Raw genomic sequence first — 22705 nt, forward strand, 5'->3', positions numbered from 1 at the left:
ATGCGCAGTCATACGCCTCGTGTTCATGTTGGACTGCTTGTTTTGCTCGCGTTATACTTTTTCAAAATGCATTTTGCAAAAAGTCTACAGCAGTCGAATCTTTTTTGCGGGTTCTAACCACTATTATACTATCACGGCAAAAATAGAAATAAAATAAAGCCATAATAAAAATAGTTTTTATTGTATGTTACTGTCAAAATAACCATTTTGTTATACCTACTTTAAATTTTTTATGACAAGAGTTGTATAAAAATAGAGAACAATTATTGTTATTAGAGTTTACTTAGATTATGTAATTAAAATAATAGTAATAGTTTAATATGACAACAGAAAAGAAAATTTGTGAAAATTATTTTCAACTTTCATTATTTATTAACTGGCCAAGTGTGCGTTGGGTTTCAGAATATACATTAGTTAAATAATTAAATTATATAAATTAGACATCTGATAATACATATACCCTTAATAATAAACCATTTAATAAGGAGAAATGCATATATACATACTTGCATGTTTTTCATTTGCCCAACAAACTTCTACTTATGAGTAATTTTTACATTTTAACCGATGTCCAAGGAAAATGTTGTCAAAATGTTTTTATTCTTCAGTTAAAAATTTACTGGGCAATTGAAAATCGAGACATAAATCTATAAATCTAGATTAAATGCAATGAAGAATCATTAAAAAAAAGTGTTCTTTAACACTCTTTTCTATAATTTTATAATTTCACTGTTTATCTTATTATTCTAATAGTAATTGTTTTAATACTTAACAAAAAAAAAATTAGTCTTCTAATATGTCATGTTCAACACGACTATGTAATTATAACTTAAATAAAATTATACAATAGGTAGCTAGTTAAAGTTATACCATTAGTATTTATGTATTATATAGGTACTTATGTAAATAAGGCACTTAGTACATTAGAAAATTGCACCGTATTGTATTTGGAATAAGTTCTAAAATTCGTTGTGCGGTACAGTTACCAAATAAAATAAAAGTCTCCACCCACTCAATAATGAAGTTAAATAATTAATTTGCGCTTTATGACAGCTGTACTTATACTTATTCACTTGAAAATTCAATTTAAATGCTTTTGTAACCCAAGATATTATTGACTGTTAAATTAAACTTTACTTTAGTTCTTTCAAGAATATTAAAATATGGGACAAATTCGAGATTAAAGGCCAATTTTTGGTTGCCAAATAGTGTTTAACTTGAATTTTGTCAGTTTTTGTATTGGAAACTATGAAAATATCAAACAGCAGTTAGTTTATTTGGCAATTGAATCTCTTTTTTACCTTATAAAAATTGAAACTAGTGGGTGGAAACCTTAAGACTGGCCACATACATAGAGGTGAATTCTGTTCTACACAGTGGATAAACTAAACTGACAAGTCAAATCAATTGCTATCCTTTTCCGCAGGATGCACTGGGACAGAGATAGCAATACATTTAAACCTTTCATTTTAGTTGAGATTGCGTAAGAATCAGCCAAATCAATTACTCTTTGCGTTATCTATTTGAGCATATTCTGTTTTTTTCTTAGCTGACATAAAAGGTAAATGTTTTAGAAAAAAGCGTAAGCGACGCTGTTTTCCCAGCGCTTTAGACGATCTAATTTTATTTTCACTTGTATCACAATTAAATTGTTAGTTCGTGGCAATAATGTCCTAAGCGCCGTGCATAAAGTGTCGCTCACGCTTTTCTGCGAAGCCATTTGTATACCATTAAAATCATCAAAGGAAAAATAGATTGTAAATCAAGTGTAACTGGTATCATAAGTAAACCAATCGTAATGGCGTTAATCATTCCCTCTCACTTGCACACTATACCCGTGTAGTGTGTGAGTAAGACGGAATAATTAGCACCGCTTCATTTCGTTTCTTTATAAACACGAGTTATACTTTCTAGAGCGATAGTAGCCAGTGTGTGGCCAGCCTAACTATTTAAACTATGTTATAAATCAACTTTCCGGTAAAATCTCAACCATTTTTCCCGTCCTCTCATCAACACCATCAATAATAATAACAGATGACGTATCTTCCACGGGTGTGGCCATAGCATTAATACAATCGTTTTTATTAGTGGCAAGTTCTAGCATCAGCGTTTCGAGTTTGTGCGCTTTCCTAGTCTCGTTATGTGTGATCAAGGCACAAAGATGCTCAGTCAATAACTCTTTTCTCTCTTTTTCCTTTTGAAGACTTATTTTTGCCTGTAGAAACTCCTTTTCGACTTTTAGATAATGTTTTCTGTAAGATAATAAATTATTTTGTTATAATATGTATTATGTAATACATTGTTTAAGTGTTAATTTTGTAGTTTTATTTCCATACTAGCAGTGTGTCTGATGGGATCTCCCATCATCCTTATCATGATCAACCCTTTGCCGGCTCACTACTAAGCACGGATCTCATCTCAGTTTTCAGTCAGTAAGTTTTGCCATACTATTCTGAATGGCTGCAGATTGACAGAGGATCTCCTGTCATACCCTATTTAATCATTTTAGTACCAATCATATTCATATTGGCAGCAAATTAAAGCAAAACCACTACCCATATTATAAAAGCGAAAGTTGTTTGTTTGTTGGTTTATTCCAATTATTATATATATAATGGTATATTAAAATTCACGTCACACCATGACGTGAATTTTTGCATGGTTAATGGTTATACTTAAAGACCTGAAGATTGACATAGTATAGTTTGACAAAGATTGACTACTTTTTACTCTGAAAAATCAAAGAGTCCTTGGCACCCTTAGCGTACGAAACCCTAGATCTAACTTATTACTTACTCTGCATCAGCGTAACTCAGACACGCTTGGTCTATCTTCTTCCTCAAAACTGCGACATCCTGTGAGAACTGCCCGTCCAGTACTTGCAGTTCTTTCTTTATTTTCTCTAGTTTCTGAACCTCTTCTTCTGTTTGTTTCGTCCTAAAACAGCAAAGACAACCTATTATAATTTTAAAAATTATTTTAATTTTTATTTATCTAAATATATAAAAGGAAAAGGTGACTGACTGACTGATCTATCAACGCACAGCTCAATTTATTGGACGGATCTGGCTGGAAGTTGGCATGCATGACTTAGACATCAGCAAAGAAAGGATTTTTGAAAATTCAGTTTTTTATAATGATCTGACATGAAATACTAGAGATACACTAAGAACTGTCCCATTATTCTATTTATAACTAGCTTCTAAATTCTCAAAAAAGATGAGTTTTCAATTCTGCAGGTATTTTATTTATGATTTCAAATTATAATATTATTATTTACAAAATTACATGACAAAGACCATCATTATTTTATCACCATCATCTTATAAGCCTACAGATGGTTCACTGTTGAACATAGGCCTTTTCTAGTGAGCGTCACCGAACCTTCACTGTTCTCAGCCTTCCTCATCCAGTTGCTTCCCGCCACCTTTTTTAAACTAGTATTTAGTACAGCATTCACAACTACTTCTGATTCAATAAATAACATTATAAGTAATAAACATTACCATATTGGTTTCGAGATTAAATATAAAAATCTTCCCATAGACATTTAGATGACATGACACAAGCCTGAACACAGTTTTAAGATTAACTTTATCCAAGTTTTTATAAAAGATAGCATACTGATAAACAGTTGTACTGCACTAGACATTAACCAGATAAGGTATGGTGTGAGTAAAGCAAGATAAGAAAAGTCTGCTTTTCATTGAATAAGAAAAATCTATATTGAACATGCCAGGCCACCAACAAAACAATGTGATACATCAATTTGTTTTAACAAGTATAGTGAGAAGACTAAAAAGGACTAAACCTTTAGAAATAGTTCATTGTGATAAGTAAAATGTTCATGTAAGGGCGCGTTTCCACTGATGCGGAATGGGGATTTCGAGCACTCTGATTGGCTAATTCACGGTCCGCTCCGCTCCACTCAGCTTCCCGTCAGTGGAAACGCACCCTAAGTGCTGAAAGAACACGTGAACAAAGTGTATCTCTAATCAAGAAAGATAGATGTGTCTTTCTCACCATATTGATAATTATTTACAAGTTTAGGTAAAAGTAAAAATACTTATTAGTCATAAATTAGGTTAGAGTGTGTACAATTGAGTAGCTCATTGGCACTCTGTAATAAGCAAAAAAATCATACCTATCAGCCAATGCCTTAGCAAGCATTTCTTTCCTCTTCTTATTCTGTTCTTCCATCAGCTTCTGCTGCAACTGCAATTCTTCTAACTTAACTCTATGTGACACTAGATCATCTTCTGTGTAGTTCTCTATGCATCTCACTACATCTGGTGTTACATTTGTGCTGCTCTTTCTACTCGTGTCTTCTTCTGATTTATAATCTATGGCAGTATCGATTTTAGAATCTGTGGCAGTATCGCTTTTAGAATCTATGACAGTATCTATGAGGTCATTTGATTCCACAGTATTCCCCTCTGTTGAACCTTTGGAGTAGTAAATTGAAATGGATCAGTAATGAAAAATAAACTGGTCAAGTGTGAGTGGGACTCGCATACGAATGGTTCCGTACCGTAGTACAAAAAATAACACGTCAGTTGTCGGATTTCCTCCAGCTCGTGCTATAAGGCATTGCTACCTGACAAATTTCATGATTCTAAGTCAACAGGAAATATCCTATAGGTTTGATTCCCTTGACAGATCTCGACAGGCTCGACAGACAGACAATGAAGTGATCAAAGCTATACATTTGCCTGTCTCATTTATATTATCATACTGTAGCCAGTGTCCTATAGAGGTTTCAATTCTTATCAATTTAAATAGGTTTTGTTTGTGGAGCAAACCTCTTTAATATGGATTGAATATTTATTTGACTATCTAAAGCCCTTATAAGTTTATTTGAATAATAAAGTTTTATTCAATAATATCTCCAGCTTTATTTGGGTTGTATTACATAAACCAGCTAATTAATGACTCATTTAAAACTAATCAGGCTTATGCTAATACCTTAAATTACCTATTTGAAATTGTGTTAATTGCTCTAATTTGTAGTATGGATAGGTGTGAGATCAACTCAAAACTTTTTATAGCTTCAAATATTTAGATAGTTACAGAAATTATATCTTGCATACCATTTTCAACTTCTTCCCCATTTTGTTGCTCCACAGCTTCAACAGAATTTTGTTTTAAACTGAGCTTGCATTTGTCAAAAGCTACATCTATTGCATCTTCAGGACTTTGGCTTTTCAATATTGGCAGTTTGTATTGTGGCAGTTGCTTTTTGGGCCTGGCACCTATTTTGTCTATCTTGCGAGCATTTAACAGTCTTTGTGGTGGACCTAGAAAAAAGCAATAGTTTAAGTTATTTTAATCAGAAACTTACCAATGAACTTTATAAAATAATACTGCAATTTTAAGGATTTTAATAGGTAATTTCAAACAATTCTCATCCCTTAACTTTAAAAAATGACTTAACAATGTACTTACGTAACTATTTAATAAAACATGTATTTTAGTTAGTAGTAAAACTAACCAAATAATCAAAAATATGTCAAAAGCACTTGAACTTTTGAATGCGCTGCTTGAATTTGTTATTGGTAACAAACTTCAAACTTAAACAATGATATAAATTACAGCCAATACAAATTTATAAAGTTCTATGTAAAATAATGCTCAAAAAAGTCTAAAAACATACATTATTTTTTAACTACTTACAAAAAAAATAAGAGATTATAACTAGGTTTGGAATTAAATCACATACTAGTGCAATTTAATATTTATCTCGTCAGTTTCCTGTATAATACAGCAAAGCGCAACACTCAGCTTGACATAATTTGATATCGATCATACCTAATATTATAATGGTGAGATCACAGACTCTATGTGCAACTCATAATATTATTATTATTTTTTTTTTTTTTTTTTTTTTTTCACATCTCTTCCATCTGCAATCAGTCGGTGGACTATGAACAGATTTGAGGACCAAATATTTTATCAGTTTAGGCTTTGCACATCCAGCGATGTGACATCCCTTCAAGATAAGTATTAATTACTATATGCTGGCCAGTCTTGTCCTCTTAAGGCGGAACGTGCTATAACTGGGATCCAGAAGTTGGACTGCTAGGCTGTTTTTATGACCCTCAAGTCTCTGTTTGTAGGCCTCAAGTGACCTGTCTATTTCCTCCTTTACTGTGGGGATTTCTGTGTAGGCATGCACTTCACTGTTTTTTGTGAACCATGGTGCGTTACATAAGACCTTCAAAACATTGTTCTGGAAGCGCTGGAGTATCTCAATGTTTGAGTGGCTTGCTGAACCCCAGAGCTGAATGCCGTAAGTCCATACTGGTTTGACGATGCATTTATATATGAGAAGTTTATTTTCAAAGCTCAGCGAGGACTGTCTGCCTATCAGCCAGTATAGTTCTCGAAATTTCAAGTTGGCCTGATCTCTTTTTTTCTTGATGTGATCTCTCCAAGTCAACCTCCTATCCAGGTGCATACCTAGGTACTTGATTGTTGTTTGCGTAGGTAGGATGGTCTCGTCTAGTTTGACAGGTGGGCAATCTCCTTTTTTCAAAGTAAAAGTTATATGGCTCGATTTCGCTGCACTAGCTCTTATTCTCCATTTTTTTAGCCAGGAGCTTATTTTGCTGAGATGTTCTTGTAGTTTGAGCGATGCAATATTGGCGTCGTTGTTGCAGGCCAGTAGAGCAGTGTCATCGGCATATGTCGCTGTGATCACGTCTTTTGACACAGGTAAGTCGGCAGTATAGATGGTATACAAGACAGGGCCTAGTACAGATCCTTGTGGAACTCCTGCTTCAATGGGATAGAAGGTAGATAAGCTGTCATCACATTTGACTTGGAATATACGTTGAGATAGATAAGACTTCATAAGCATATATGCTGTGTTTGGTAAACAGCGTTTCAATTTATAGAGTAGGCCTTTGTGCCAGACCCGGTCAAAGGCTTGTTGGATATCTAGGAATGCTGCTGAACAATATTCTTTCCGTTCCAATGCTTGACGGACTGTGTGTGCAACTCGATGAATCTGTTCAGTTGTTCCATGGTGGGCACGAAATCCAAATTGGTGGTCTGGTATTACATTTTGTTCTTCTAGGAGTGGAAGAAGACGCTGTAGGACTACTTTCTCGATAATATTGACTCACAGTTTTTCTACTATAGGTATAATGTTCCAATAGATGGCTCGTGAGGTAGAGCATGCCTGCAGGAGGGTAACTGTTGATCTAAAAATCAAGGATTTCATCATTGTTGTCACCCTTCTACAAGCCTCGCCCTAACTCACCTACCTTAGTCAAAAGGTACAGCTAACCTACCTACTATTAAAATAAACTTAAAAACTCTTCAAAGGTTTCTTTTGGTAATAAATAGTAAATAAACTGCAATATGTAATAGATTGAATAAGAGGGCATTACATCGGGTTACACCTATCTAAATTAATCAATGAAAAATCGATTTTTATTTTTCTCTTATCAATAAATCACAGACTAAAAATTATGTAGTTTTCAAGCCAGGATTTCATCATTTAACTATAGATGATAAAAAAGGATGATGTCAATAACCTTGACATATCGAGCAAGAAAATATGTAGCAAAGACAAATAAATAATTTTGAAAAGTTATGTAAGTACTGGTACAGTCAGGAGGATAAAATGATTGCAATATACTACTACAGGTTGAATATGGCTTAGTAGCCATTTACTCTCTTCTTTTGTACTTAACCATAAAAAGTCCTAAACAATATTCATTTGCGGTAAAACATGCCCAATTGTTAAAAACAGAAACAATAACCCATACAATTTTTGTTTACTTATTTTTCCCATTTACTATGAAACCATGAGAAATTTTATGACAATGGAAATGTGTGAATCAAATTTACCGCTGTTTGGACCAGATTCTGTAGACTTTATCCGCTTCAAATCTTCCTCGCTGAAACCGGTAAACGTGGACATGTTCCTAGTCTTCTACTTCTGTTCTAACTTTCACTTAAGACATAACTTTCTTTTCACTTCTTAAAATACTCGTTATAAAGCAACACTAAAAGAATGCAGGAATAATTATTAGGAATATAAATTAAAACATGAAATAAGAATCAAATAGGTACCAATAGGTACGTGTAGTTTGACACATGTTTTGACAGATAATTGATAAATAGCAACAAGTGTTGACATTGTGGTGACAAGACAAGAAGCCTACAAGAAGCCGTTAGCCGAAGTTGGCAGCTCTGAATCCGTTCTAAAAACTATCAAACGACGATCACACTACACAAAACAAGTTAGCGTCTACAGTAATCACGGGTAACCTTGTAAACGTGCCAAATAAAAATATTGTTAATCACTAGCTCAATGAAAAGAATGACTTAAAAATTAAATAAAAATCAAATAGTTACATGCAAAAACTAATTTTAAAATACTATAAAAAACGCTCTTTGTTTGAAGACCCAACAAAAGAAATAAAAACTTTAAACAATTTATTAATATTGTCTAATAGAATTTTAAAGCATTTGAGGTTCTTCACTGGCATAGTTTCATAGTTTCTTTTAATTATTGTAGATAAAATATATTCCGTAAATATTCCTTAAAAGTAGTTATAATGTTTTGGGTATATTTGGATTTATTTTATTCCTTAATAACTCAATTTTTAAAAACCACCTGGACATTTACCACTTGTTGGACTTTTTGGCCGAAATCAATTTTTAAATGAAAAGAGACTTTTCCTTCATACCAAATTAATTGTTAATCACAATATCAAGTTATACTAATATAAACGTGAAGGTATATGTTTTTTACTCTTTAACGCAAAAACTACTGTATGGATTTATTAATTTAGATTTATATCCTGGATAATTATATTTTAACTATGTATATTTTATTAAAGTCAATGAGCTCCCACGGGATTTTTTAAAAACCTGTACTGTAAGTCACTAACATCAGCTAGTTAATACTTACCGTTTGTATAAATTTTTACTTATTTGGCAATTCAAGGATAAAATCACGCTTCAAGATAAAATTTTAATAATGAATTACCAGTTGTTATGAACAGGGAATTTAGTAAGTTATATTATAATTATTAATAAAACAATACACTTGTAAGTTTTAGGTGAACCATGTGAACCTAAAACTTTTGTTATTGGCTTCTTAAAAAACCCGCTATTATATCAATGTTATCCATTTTTACGGTAGCTAAAACTTGTTAAAAATTCTGCGTTGATTTTATCCTTTTCCAAATGAAAATGTCAATTTTTTGACATTGACAAATGACAACCATTTTCTAACAACGCCGTCTGTGACAGGGCCTGTCAAGTCGAGGGCGAAGTAGATGCATCAGTCCATCCCTCTCGTTTTGTACCGTGGCTCCTTTTGTCTCGTTCTACCCGACTATGTACATTTGATTTGTATATAATGAGAGTATATATACTAGATCTCAGTATATAATCGAATTTAATTGGTTCATTTGAAATGCACGTAAATTTTTATTGGCTATTTGCATTTGAATGAGCCAATAAGAAGCCACCACTATTTCGAATTAGCCAATAAGTTAAGATTAAACGAAAAAAAAAACATGGCTGTTGTGTGTCATTTTCAACAATAATCAATAATTTTCACCATTCATCTTGACCTCCATTTTTTCTAAACGAATTTATTGGTGCGATAATTTGAAAAATTGGACCCGGTGCTTCGCTTCAGTTTTAACAGGATCCTTTTATATTTATTATTTCCTAATTCTTTTTTAGTTTGTTTTGTGTAAAAGATGTACCTATAGTATGATTTACGCTTGGTATTCTGCTAAAATGTGATCTTAGGGCAATCTATTGCTTAAAGATAGCGTAAACAGAATTTTTGTCCTCAAGTGCTAAAATTTATTCGCGATGAGGCAGTGTTGTGTTCCTGGGTGTAAAAACACCTCCAATTCACGCAAGGTACCGTTTACGAAGGTAACTTGGAAGGCATGGTTAGTTCGATGTCCATTTCTTCGCAAATATTCCCGTAAGTCATTAGAGAATGTTAAGATTTGCGAACTTCATTTTTTACCTCAACATGTTAAATCTCACAGACTAACGGCAGATGCAATTCCTACATTGCATTTGCCTAAGCAAAATATAGCTACATCTTCTCGAAACGAGCAATTTTTGGAAGTATTTCCTCTTCAATCTGGCCAACCTCTCAGTGTAAGAATTGTTAATCCATCAGTCTCTCTGATAGACACAGTTAATGTTCAAACTGACTTTGATTACAATAAACAATCTGTTTTCCACCTACAAATGATCAAGTCCCAAGTGTTCAAAGTAGAGATATTACTGAACGTGATTTTGAACCTAACAATCAGAGTATTGTTACACCAAGTAATGAGCAAGTCCAGTGTGTGGCTTCTCAAATAAATAAAGAAACTACTGAACCTGATTTTTACGTACAGTCTGATTCTATGACAGATTCTATAACTACAAATGTAGTACATTCCTGTAGTACAAGTACAGAAACTCAAAACCAATCTACAGAGCCAGAACTAACAGTTGGTCAACTGAGTCCTCTTCCATCTAACACCATGCCTTCTGATGTTATATCTGCCATACAAAGAACTCCAGTACGTGTAAAATCACATTCTAGACGTCATAAGTCCCATGTAAAGTCAGATTTAATTCCTAGAGTTCGTTTAGGTCAAATTGAGACCCCTCGTAAGCAAAAGCTACGTGTGGGGAATGAAATGTTAAAAATGAAGTTACGAAATTTGACTTTGAGATTTAATAAATTAAAATCAAAGACACTGTCATGGTCTACTCAAGTAAAACTTTTCATCAAAAAGTATCCTCTACTGAGTAATTTTGGAAAAATATTGGTCGACTCACAATTAAGATTATCTGGTGTAAAAGGAAAAGGTTCTAGATACACAGACGATGAAAAAATTTTTGCACTTTCTTTGTATAAATTGAGTCCAAAATGTTATGGATTCTTGCAAAAAAACATAAGATTACCAAGTAAATCTACTATAGGATCTTTGTTAAATAACATCCCTTTGAGACCAGGTATTAATGAATTTATATTTCAACATTTGGCAGATGCAGCTAAAAACAAAAATACTATGGGATTGCAGTGTGTATTGCTGTTTGATGAAATGGCAATTAATAAAAATTTGTTTTTTAATTTTCATACTGGGGTTATCGAGGGTTTTGAAGATCTAGGAGGTGGTGAACGCACTAATAATATTGCTGACAAAGCTTTGGTTTTTATGTTGCGTGGTATATTTTCAAATTGGAAAATACCCATAGCTTTTTATTTTGTTCGTGATGGAATTAAAACATTTCATTTAAAAAAGATACTAAAAGAGCTGATTGCAGCAATATTTAAATCAGGATTTATTTTGAGATGTACTGTCTCAGATCAAGGCTCAGCGAATGTTGCAGCTATAAATTCATTAATAGCTGACACACGCGAAGATATTCTTCGTAGTGGTAATGATGACCCAAATATCTTTCATTATATGATAGACAAAAATAAATTATACCACATGTATGATGTTCCGCACCTACTAAAATGTTTTCGCAATAATTTCCAGAAGAAGGACTTGCTGATTGGAACCCAGCGTGCGCAATGGAACTACATCGAAATGGTGTATGCTTCAGATGGCGCACAGGGTCGTGCGAGAACTACCAAATTAACCGACAAGCATATTAAACCAAACTCTTATGACAAAATGAAGGTCAGTAAATATTTTATTTGTTTATTATCATCTTATCGCCAGCCCACTACTGAGTAGGCATGCATTCAGGTTTCTTCACGATGTACTCCTTCACCTTTAAAGAAACCTTAATTACCTAAAATGCACATAACACCGAAAAGTTAGAGGTGTGTGTCTGAGATTGAAGCTTCTACCCTCTGTATAAGAGGCTGTAATCTCAACCACTAGGCTATCACCACTTATCATAGTATACATATATAAATTACTAGCAGTTGCCCGTGACTTCGTCCGCGTACAATTTTTAGGGTTCCATACCTCAAAAGGAAAAACGGAACTCTTATAGGATCTCCGATTTGAAGGCGGACGTCCTAACCAGTAGTGACTAGGCTATCACAGTTATTATAAAATTTGTGGTTACATCAAACAAAAAAAAATTAAATTGTGGTCATGAACTAATAAATAATTAGTATTTACAATTTTTGAAGTAAGATAACTATATCAAGTGGGGTAGGTATCATATAAAAGGTCTTATCCTGTGCATTCTAAAAACAGATTTTTATTTATTTTTATGCATCATAGTTTTTGAACTATCATGCAAAATGTCAAAAAAATACGACTGTAGTACGGAGCCTTGTTGCGCGAGCCTGACTCGCACTTGGCTGGTTTTTAATTACTAATGAGATTAAGAAATGTTTCCACTGTGAAATTCCTCACTTAGGCTGAGATCTATATGGTGGTCAAAGTCAAAGGACTTTGCTCAAACTTAAGTTTTAAGCTTGAAACACACCTTGTGACGTCTTGCGCACATCATCTCAACCCATTGCCAGCCCACTACTGAGAACAGGTCTGCTCTCAGAATCAGAAGGGCTTAGGCCTACACTACACTAGTGTGGATTAGTCTTAACTATTAGGCTGCTGCTCTTTGTGGTTAGCGCATTGTCATAATCGCTACCCATATCATAAATGTGAAAGTATGTTTGTTTGTTGGTTGCGCGTAAAACCTATTATATAGGCACCAAGCATTGCCTCCAGTATTTTTAATTGTAATCATATTGCAACTTCTTCTTTTCTTCTCTGTGGCTCTTTGTAATATTGCAACTTTCAAATTTACAGGTCAAATTTGCTGCACAAGTCTTCAGCAGAGAGGTGTTTGCAGCCTTACAGAACAGGATGAAGACATATGAAGATCTGTAATTAGTACATAATTATAGTGTTCCATCTGTGAACATTGATAATGGTTTCTTCACTGCTGAAATCATCTTATTCATTAACGATTTGTTTGACAGCCTGAACTGTGCCGGTCATACTAGAGGCGAACTATCTAACGCTTTGTCCTTGAATTCAACTCATTTAGAGTTTTGGAATAATGCATTGAAGAAACTACAATCAATGAAATTTGACGCAACAGACTCAAGAGAAATACATAACAAATTTTATACAAAAAAAAAACAGCTGTTGAGTTTCTTGCCGGTTCTTCTCATGCATTCCGAACCGGTGGTAGTGTAAAAAGATTTTTAATGAAAATACATTTTTTTCACTGAAATTTTGTTTACTTTTTCGCAAATTCCAAGCGTTTCGACCTCATCTAGCATGGTCTGTGATCTCTAGGTTTTTTTTTTTTTTTTTTTTTTTTTTTTTTTTTTTTTTTTTCGTCTGGCAAGAGTTTTACACGGATTAATGGTCTGTGGTTTTACTACGTCACGTCCTTTTCCGGCCTCCCACCCCACTGAACTCTCGTAAACGTAGAATTGTAAGAAAGAGAGGGCAGGGGCCACCATTGATAAATCCATTGTTTGGCTATTGTATTTTATAGAGAGAGTGAGAAAAAAGATAAATTACATGAATGGGACACTTTATATACATTCCTCGCCTCCGCCCGCCATTTTAGTAAGCTATTTATAGTCTATGAACTAGTGCGTCTTCTTTTGTTTCTGGTCGGTGGTCTGTGATGGCGGTGGGATCACTATTTACTATTATTAATGTATTATCTATGGACCTTGTGACACGATCTACACGTGTGGTTTTATGTATTTCAAAAAAAATGTAAAATAATACTGTCTACTGATGATAATTATTGTGAATCAGACAGATCTTTGAATATGCAAAACATTTAGTTTGATTAAAATGGGTATGTACCCGAAAATTTACAGTTTTTGATAGGAATATTGCATTATTTACCTTTGTCTAACCGAGTATTATTTTCAGAGCAAATATTGAAAAAAGTCCGCAATGTGGACCCGAACAACAGTGAGGAAATAAAAGAAGCCCTCTCTAGCTTCTTTCAGTGCCTATCGAAGTACAAAGAACTTCATTCCCATAGATTACTGCGAGAATTACAAATCGTAATCGACCGGTAATGTAACCTAGGATAACATGTGATTTTGTTTATTGATTTCATCGTTATATACTAGTGAACAATAGAAAAGTACTTTGTATAACATTTTCTTTCTAAGTAACAAGGTAACAATATGGCTATTCAGATTGAAAATATATTTATTTCTTTATAAAAATATAGCTAATCATAGCTGTACTCACGTGGTTAGTCGATCAAAGCCCGAGTATTTATTTTTTTGTAGTACGGCTAGTTTCACTTATGCTACATCTGGGACTCTACTACCAGTTCTGACTGAGAAAAGTTGGCAAGAAACAGCAGTTACATTATCAATCTAACAACTTAAGCCACTATCTTGTAGGCAGCTGAAAGCTCAGCCGGTTTCTTCCACACAACACTCACTTACTTTTCTTAAACTTTAATCACTGAGGAATCCATTAATTCTATGTCCTGATTTTATAAGACTCATAAAATTGGGACTTATTAAATCTAACTCTACTAAAACATGTATTCTTAATGTAGTGCTATCCATATCTGTTAGCACTACTGTTAAACCTTTGTTACCAATACAGATACTTTTTTCCAGATTTCCCAAGTACTGTATGTCTCACAGGAACAATGTAGAGACATATCTGATTAATTTTCTAAGCTCAAACAATTACTTCAATGTAATAGAGGCAGCTAAATGTGCGCATGGATTGCAGCAGGTATATAAAAACTTTAGTTAAAGAAGATTTAGGAAAGATCCTAAGTTCGATTTTTGTAAGAGATTAAATGTAAATGTTGATCTCTCAGAGATTAATCTAGAGACTTAAAACTATGGCATTTGGATCACACTTGTAAAGTGCTATCTCTTCTACTCTTGTGTGTTTTGAATCTTCATGTTTCTTACTCTTCAGTAAGAATGCATTTAAATATAATATGCCATGCATGTATTTTTTTTTCTCTACCACAAACCACAATGGCAGCTTACCATCCAGCCTAATAAGTAGTACATTAGCTTAAACTTCTGCTTCTACTTTTAAGCAATGACCTCTATCTAATGGGTCATGCTATTTCTTAAAGTGATTGCAGCTCAGATTCCAATGTTTTTGACTAAACTTAATTTAGTGTAACAGTATCTTTTTCTTTTAAATACCTGTTACTAAAAAAGGATGGAAAATGGAGTTCAAAATTTAGAGTTTCTAAATTTTAGTGCACTCTACAAAAAACAATAGGCTCACAACTGGCACCTCAAGTCACATGGTTTGACAGTTCTACATTAAATTGGGTTTGTCTGTCCTTTTTTTATTATATTGGTAAGATAAAGGTGTGAATACATTAAAATCTGGTTGCCCTCAAAACAGTACCATTGTTATACCCATTCCAACATTTTCACAGAACACAATTTTGTTTATTATGATCTTTGTTTGACTATGGCTTGCACTTTGCAGGTGCGACCAACACAAGAGAAGTCGGCAACTCCTAAAACAAGTTGGAGGGATCAGATGAGTGATCTCTGCAATGCAGTGCACACCCTTATTGGATCTGTTTATACTGAGATACTGTTTACAGTGGAGGTGAATAGGAACAATTTGAAGGTAATTCTAAAGTATACATTTTTCAAGGTAATTCTAAATATACTTATTTAGGTACATGGCCAGGCCATGTCTGTAACAACTGATAGTGATTGGGGCAGACGCGTTCTTTAGTGGAGACTGCGTAACGGTAAACAGTAGATATGAATTTTGGCCCACTGGACAGACAACTTTAAAAGGTGACGAGAAATGGGTGAATGGTGATGTGGGTGCAGGATTGAGTGTGGTGGTACCCTATACATATACCTGTGCCTGAACATATCCACAGTAGAGTGACTGAATGATGGATGGATGGATGAATCTAGTATATTTTAGCTGTATTTATTGATATGTTATAGTTTAAAAAAATAAATATATAGTTGTTCATTTTTTTAAACTATATATAAATATAGTTTAAAAAAATGAAACTGAATATTTAGTTTGAAAAATTACAGCTGTATATTTAAACATATTTTAATACATAACAGTATTCAAAACACTAAATAACTGTTTTTACATATAAATATGTTGATAGAATGTCATAAATTAAACACTAATAAATACATAAAGAGATGTTTTTTATGGTAAGTGATGATGCAGTCTAAGATGGAAACGGGCTAACCTGGAAGTGGTATGGCAGTTTTCATTAAACACATACTCCTTTGGTCTTACACTGCATCATACTATAACACTAAATCGCTTGGCGGCACAGCTTTGCCAGTAGGGTGGTAACTAGCCACGGCCGAAGCATCCCACCAGACCAGACCAGAAATTTGAAAATGTAAAATTTCAAACCGCTGCCGGAAATCGAACCCGGGACCTATCACTTATAAGACCACAGCGCCAGGGCGGCTGTTACCTGTATCTGTATTTTGCAATTATTCTACTAAAAATTCTTGCAATTCACGAGTGTGCGTGAATTTTACTTGTGGTTACGTCGTATACAAGCATATTGCATAAGAATTTTATGTCGTACGTAGTAACCTTAAAATTTTTACATATGGTTACGTGCCTGTCGGACCAATCAGTCGCAAGCAAGCGCTCGCAAAAGCACTTTACTATACTTATACTACACTTACTTAACTTAAACACAAGTTGGAAGCTAGCTAAATGGGAAGCTGGAAGAAATCTCAGATCAGCATTTCCAATGTCACCTTTGTAACTGCAATTTGGATACATGAAAAATAAAATAAATAAGCAAGCATGAGCCATTTGCATTCATGAAATACAAGAAATGTATTTTCTAAATCAATAACTAAATTAATTCTCCTTATGTGTAAGGTAACTTCACTCAAATGTTAAGACCTACTTGTACCCACATTCCAGCAAATAAACCATTATTTGTTTATTTATTTATTTATTTTTTTACAGCCTCCAAAACCTGCGTCTACTCCTATGGCTACAGCACTAGCAGATATTGCAAGGAAATTGAAAAATGTTACAGACAAACAACTAGTACTGCATCTGAGGCTAAAGAATGTACTCATTTTCATTCAAGCCATGTTGGTGTAAGTTGAAATATTATGTTAAACGGGATTTGTGATTTGTATTAATGGTTTGATAAATTAAATCAAATTCAAATATTCTTATATTATAGTAGCTGATGCCCGCGATTTCGTCCGCGTGGATTTACATTTTTCAAAATCCCACGGGAACTCTTTGATTTTCCGAGATAGAAAATAGCCTATGTGTTATTCCAGGGTATAATCTGTCTCCATTCCAAATTTCATCCAAATCCGTTCAGCCGTTTTTGCGTGATTGAGTAACAAATATCCAAACATCCACACTTTCACATTAGGATTAGATGATGCCTGCAACTTCATCAGCGTGGATTACGTTCACAAATCCTGTGGAAACTCTGAATTTCTAGGGCTATTTCCATTAGCTTTCGTCTTTTTGTGCAACTACAAACATAAACTGACGTTTTCCTCAATTTTCCAGGGAAGTTTACCCCTTTGCAAAACCAGTACAACCTCAAACAATACTGGATGTAATAGTGCGACTGCTGAGTGTGACCAGTGGAACCAAGCAATATGATAAGGATATTTGTACTATTAAAATACAAGCTCTCAGAACATTGGACGCTCTTATTGTATGGTAAGTATAGTAAATGATAAAGCCGAGCCACCCGGCGATTCAGCATTTCGGTACGATAACATGTAGAAAAGGAGTATGCGTTTAATGAAAACTGTCATACCCCTTCCAGGTTAGCTCGCTTCCATCTTAAACTGCATCATCACTTTCCACCAGGTGAGATTGCAGTCAAGGGCTAACTTGTATCTGAATTTTAAAACAAAAAGCTGATTCTACTGGTTTTTAACACATTTTTGTATGATGTTAGTTATCTATAGATTCTTTTCAAAGTAATGAAATATTTTTAGTTTTATTAAAATGTTAAATTACAAATTGTCCTTTGTTTGTGTCAACATATTATAGTTAGTATATTTTGTATTTTTCAGCCTGGGTTCAAATCTGATTCCATACTCACCCCTAGTGTTCAGACTAGTGTTACAGACACTGCGATGGAGTTCAGACAACCTCACTGATGACACCAGGTAACTAGTTATATTCAAGTTTTAGTATAACTATAACCCTCAATTAGCTAAATTTTTCTAACAGTCGCGGGGCGATTAGTTGACGGTCATATACGGATATATGACGGTCATAGACAGATTTTGTTCAGATATATGTTCTGTATTTCAGTAAAGTACGCTGCACAGCGTACAATAGTCTGAGCAACTGGCTAACCACACTGCACTCGCACCGGATACCCCACGCCGCCCACGCGTGGGAAGACGATCTTGTACATTATGTCATCACAGATATCACACCTGTCAAGAAAGTGGTGCAACTCACTGTGAGTTGAGTAGTTCGTATTTAAATCTGTTATTTGTATACAACCCTGGGCGGCCATTTTTAGAGTTCCGTAATCCGTAGCCGAACAGTGCCAACGATACTCTAAGCTCTGTAACCGTATTACTAAGGTTGCGCTGTTCGTCCGTCCGTCTATATGTCCGTGGGATGTACCTCAGGAACTTTGATTCTTGAATTTTAAAGAATGTGTATTTTTATTGCTGCTTTAATAACAAATAATAAAAATTAAAAAATGGCCGTCATGAAAATTTAAAAAAATTAAAAAGTTTATTTCTTGTTCGACGATACCTACGGGCCCCTTCGTGTGCGAGTCCGACACGCACTTGACTGATTTTTCAAAGCACGCACTAAGGTGCTTAATAACGGATCGATTGACGTAATATTCATCAAAATCGGCTCAGTGGTTTCGGTGCTACGGTGGAACATACATAAATACAAACACATTTAATCATACACACATAGACTGCTAGAATCATAACCCTTATGGCTACGCCGTAGTCGGGTAAAAACTAGCCGCATTTTTTTTATGAACAGATGGGTCCGCAACCAACGCGGCATCTCAGCAAGAAAGCGAAAAGGAAGCTAGTGACCACTCAACTGCAAGAAAGCACCTTGGCTGCCTACGCACCGGGTGAAAATAACAAGATATCTGTGTAAGTTTTATGAACACTAAAAAAAAGTCGTGAAGTGTCGTGGCACACCAACATGAGCAAAGCTACATTCTCTCTCGCTCTCTCATGTTGGCAATAATGTGCGCTGCCCCGCCCATAATTCGATTATTTTAGAAATATTGAAATTCTCAGCTATCACCAACCGTTCTCGTGTCTCTTCAATCCCACACGATATTGGCGAAGTAAATCGCGCCCACCTGGTGCAGCTCCGCGCCATAAATAAAATATAATAATAATAGAAATATCTCGCTCGCTCTGAAGAGCTGTTTGACTCTGTTCATCAACTGGGTGGTGCACTTCGACCGTCTGTTGTGCTAGATCCTTATTTCCATGCGCATGCAAACTGTGGAATCAACTCCCATCGGCGGTGTTCCCACTAGTTACAACATCGGGCTATTCAAGGGGCGGACCAACAAATTCCTGATAGGCCGACAACGCTTCGGCAGTTCCACTAGTGCTGCAAATGTTCATGGGTGGCGGTAATCACTTAACATCAGGTGACCCACCTACTCATATGCTCGCTATTTTTATTTCAAAAAAATAAATTAAAAATATAAAATCAATAAGGCACACAGGTTTCTTCACAACATTTTCTTTCACCATTAAATCAAGTGGTATCACTTTTTTCAGGTCTGAGGAGGTAAACAATGAAGTATCAATAGCGGCTCTAGAATGTGCTGAAACATTCCTCACAGTTTGTGGTCGATTCCTCAAACCGGCTACGCACAAGGTAATATTTAATTAAAAATGGATACTCATTTTTTTTTATTCAAATACAAGTTAGCTCTTGACTGCAATCTCACCTGGTGGTAAGTGATGATGCCATCAAAGATGGAAGGGGTATGGCAGTTTTCATTAAACCCTTACTGCTTTGATTTCTACATGGCATGGTACTGGAACTCATACTCATAGAAAACATTTTGTTAAGTTTACTATATAACTTTGCACTCAAACTTGTATTTGAGTGCAAAAGGAAATCCTGTATAATTTTCTAAGTTAATAAGCTATATTTTTTACTTCTGTTGCTACAATATTGTATTGCTATAGTTTTCTCGGTACACTAATTCAGTTTCAAAGTCAATTTCGTTATGCCTCCTTAATTTGTGCGGACTTGCGTGTAGATTCGTTTGCTTATAAAGTACATACGTAAACTTCAAGCTATATTAATCATCTTTTCGGTACCGTGGTATAATGGTAGCTCCTAATTCTGATTCGCAGCTTTTCCAAGAGTGCCTAGTACGGGAATGTTACAACTACCCTGCATACGCGGATGAGTATTTACTTGGCTTGCTACGGGCGCTGGAGGCGACGCGCAAAACTACGCCCAATAGCGTACCCCCCACCACACAGTACTGCTTACACTTGTACAGCTTACTGCTCAACAGTCGACGCGCTGAGGTGACTACTGTACTATATTTTTTATTGTATTTTTGCCTTGATGTATTTTTTATAAGCATTCTTTCTTTCGCGCTTTTACGCCAAATTTTTCAATCATTACTAAATTATTTATAGTAGTAAAAAAGATACCGAAAAATTGAGAATCCTCCACTTTTGAAGTTGGTTAAAAAAGTGTTATTTCTAGTGTGTATAAAAACAAACAATTAAAAATACAACCAAAATACTCAAATTTCCAGATATCGAAGTTCTGTTCTCAAGCATTGCTGGACATAAGGCTCCATCTACACTGTTCACCTACATCCCTCAACTTCGCCCTCGACGTGCCGCAGGAAACTGGAAAAACCATTAACAAGAGGAAAAAGGTGTCTGATAGAAATCGGGCTATGTTGGAATCTTTGCTAGGGGCTGACAAGTAAGTATCTTAAAATAATATTAGTTCCTAGTATCTCTCTACCTTATTGCTGTTGTAATTTCAAGTAAACCTGGGAGGCTTCTAGCATAGTCAGTGACCATACTACCTAAAGCAATTTATCGTTTCAGTACGGCAATGTATTGAAACTAAATCATTGGAGACTTGTGATCGAGATAAAACGATAAAAAGTATCGCTTTTTATTTCTAATAGTTTTGGTCTTATATTACTAAATTTTTCCAATAACATTTACTACCTGCTTATTCGAGTTATGTAGGTATTTCTAGATAAAGTCAAAGTCAGAGCTTCTTCTTCCAGACCTTATCCCATGCTATGATTGTATATTGTTGAAATTGTAAGATGAATGATGCAATGTTGATAGTAATTAATAACGTAAACTTAAATTAAAACTACAAGGGTTCCGTACTCGTCTCGCGTCGTATGTTAAATGATACAGTAAAATAAAAATAATGGTGATTTGATATCTATAAAAACAATCAATTTCAGGTTACCATCGGTCGACGATGACGACGATGTTATATCAATACCCGATGAACCGTCAAGTAAGAAGCCACGTCTAAAATCAGATGAAACAGACCAAATAAGTCTAAGCAGTGACTCGGAGAGCTCAGTTGAGGAAGTATGTGATGATTCAGAATACGATAACGTACAGGAAGTCGAAGTGGTTGTCGAAATAAATACAAGTAATAAAAGTAATGATATAGAACCTATGATAGTGACTGATGAACAAGAAAATGAAATAAATAATGAAGAATCATCTGATGAACTAGAAACTGTACTCATTATACATGAAACTACTGAAGAACCAAACACTGAACTAGGTAACCAAGAAATGCTCAATCAAGAAACTGAACTAAAAGAGACTAATGAAATAGTAAATGGGAACAAAGATGAAAATGAGATAGGTTGTGCAGAAAACGTGATAAAAGAGACAGAAATAGTTAGAAAACTAGAAAATGAGCCTATTTACGAAGCGCAGACTCAATTACCTACGAGCACTTCATCTGATACAATCCAAGAAGAAAGACCTTCATCATCGGAAATTGGTTATGACTTCTCAAGTAAGAATGTAGAAAAAATAGATGATGAAATCCTTCCCAGTTCAAATGACACCGACGATATTCAAATAACTTGCGGGCAAGTTGTAAGGAGTTCACAAGAAAGTGAAGTAGAAAAGATATCTACTGCAACAGAACTTAAAATCGATGAAATACCTAAAGTTAATGGTATAGATGAAGCTATAATTGAAAATGATGTTGTGAACATAACAATTGAGACTGTAGAAAACCTTAAAATTGTTGAAGATCCGTCCAAAGCTGATGGAACGACTGTCGAAGATATGTTAGCCGATTTTGTAGATGAAGTAAACGATGAACCTGTAGAAGCTTAATTTGTCCTTGCTTAAAAGCATTTATAACCATTAATATATTATTACGCATAGTGCCAAGAATTATAGATGCATTTTTTAATATTAAATAAATAATAACTGATTGACTTAAATAGGTAATTGTATTTTTTGCCTTGATACCTTACAAATCAATGACCAGACACTGAGTAGCTGCTAGGTGGTTCGCTAACTCAGTGTCTCACTGAATGATAGCACCCAACCACCAAGCTCATTTGACATTGGATGGTTCTACATAGCTGCTTCACTGGGTGATACAAGATTTTTTCGTAGAAACTTTCAATGGATTAAAAATAAATGCCAAACGAGCTCCGTGGCTATCATTCAAAATCATTTGTTCAAAATAGGTACACCTTTTGTTTGTCCGATTTTTTTAGATCTGAAATA

General features: G+C 34.7%; 2 protein-coding genes across 2 annotated transcripts; one reads left to right on the forward strand and one right to left on the reverse strand.

Moving 5' to 3' along the window:
- Positions 1-162: 162 nt before the first annotated feature.
- LOC123868545 (RAB6-interacting golgin) lies at positions 163-8127 on the reverse strand. Its single transcript, XM_045911105.1, has 5 exons — positions 7858-8127; positions 5091-5297; positions 4145-4445; positions 2797-2937; positions 163-2252 (listed from the first exon to the last, which is right to left on the reverse strand). Exons 1-5 carry the CDS (start codon positions 7928-7930, stop codon positions 1967-1969), a joined length of 1008 nt encoding a protein of 335 aa, XP_045767061.1. The 5' UTR covers positions 7931-8127; the 3' UTR covers positions 163-1966.
- A 5497-nt stretch (positions 8128-13624) lies between these two features.
- LOC123868528 lies at positions 13625-22413 on the forward strand. The gene is made up of 13 exons (XM_045911084.1): positions 13625-13779; positions 13857-14004; positions 14570-14690; positions 15417-15563; positions 16911-17047; positions 17481-17636; positions 17999-18094; positions 18243-18396; positions 18948-19066; positions 19715-19814; positions 20303-20482; positions 20719-20894; positions 21400-22413. Exons 1-13 carry the CDS (start codon positions 13776-13778, stop codon positions 22301-22303), a joined length of 2442 nt encoding a protein of 813 aa, XP_045767040.1. The 5' UTR covers positions 13625-13775; the 3' UTR covers positions 22304-22413.
- Positions 22414-22705: the final 292 nt, after the last annotated feature.

This window comes from Maniola jurtina, chromosome 9 (genome assembly GCF_905333055.1).
Source record: "Maniola jurtina chromosome 9, ilManJurt1.1, whole genome shotgun sequence".
In the NCBI taxonomy this organism is placed as follows: Eukaryota; Metazoa; Arthropoda; class Insecta; order Lepidoptera; family Nymphalidae; genus Maniola; species Maniola jurtina.

What these genes read in the sequence shown, in the direction of transcription:
- LOC123868528 (XM_045911084.1), top strand. An exon ending in AGAAAGTGGTGCAACTCACT is followed by an intron (nt 18,397 to 18,947) that starts GTGAGTTGAGTA and finishes TTTTATGAACAG; the next exon opens with ATGGGTCCGCAACCAACGCG. An exon ending in TCTTTGCTAGGGGCTGACAA is followed by an intron (nt 20,895 to 21,399) that starts GTAAGTATCTTA and finishes AATCAATTTCAG; the next exon opens with GTTACCATCGGTCGACGATG.
- LOC123868545 (XM_045911105.1), bottom strand. Translation starts at nt 7,930, where the DNA reads ATGTCCACGTTTACCGGTTTCAGCGAGGAAGATTTGAAGCGGATAAAG. An exon ending in AGAATCTGGTCCAAACAGCG is followed by an intron (nt 5,298 to 7,857) that starts GTAAATTTGATT and finishes GCTTTTTTCTAG; the next exon opens with GTCCACCACAAAGACTGTTA. An exon ending in TGGGGAAGAAGTTGAAAATG is followed by an intron (nt 4,446 to 5,090) that starts GTATGCAAGATA and finishes ACTACTCCAAAG; the next exon opens with GTTCAACAGAGGGGAATACT.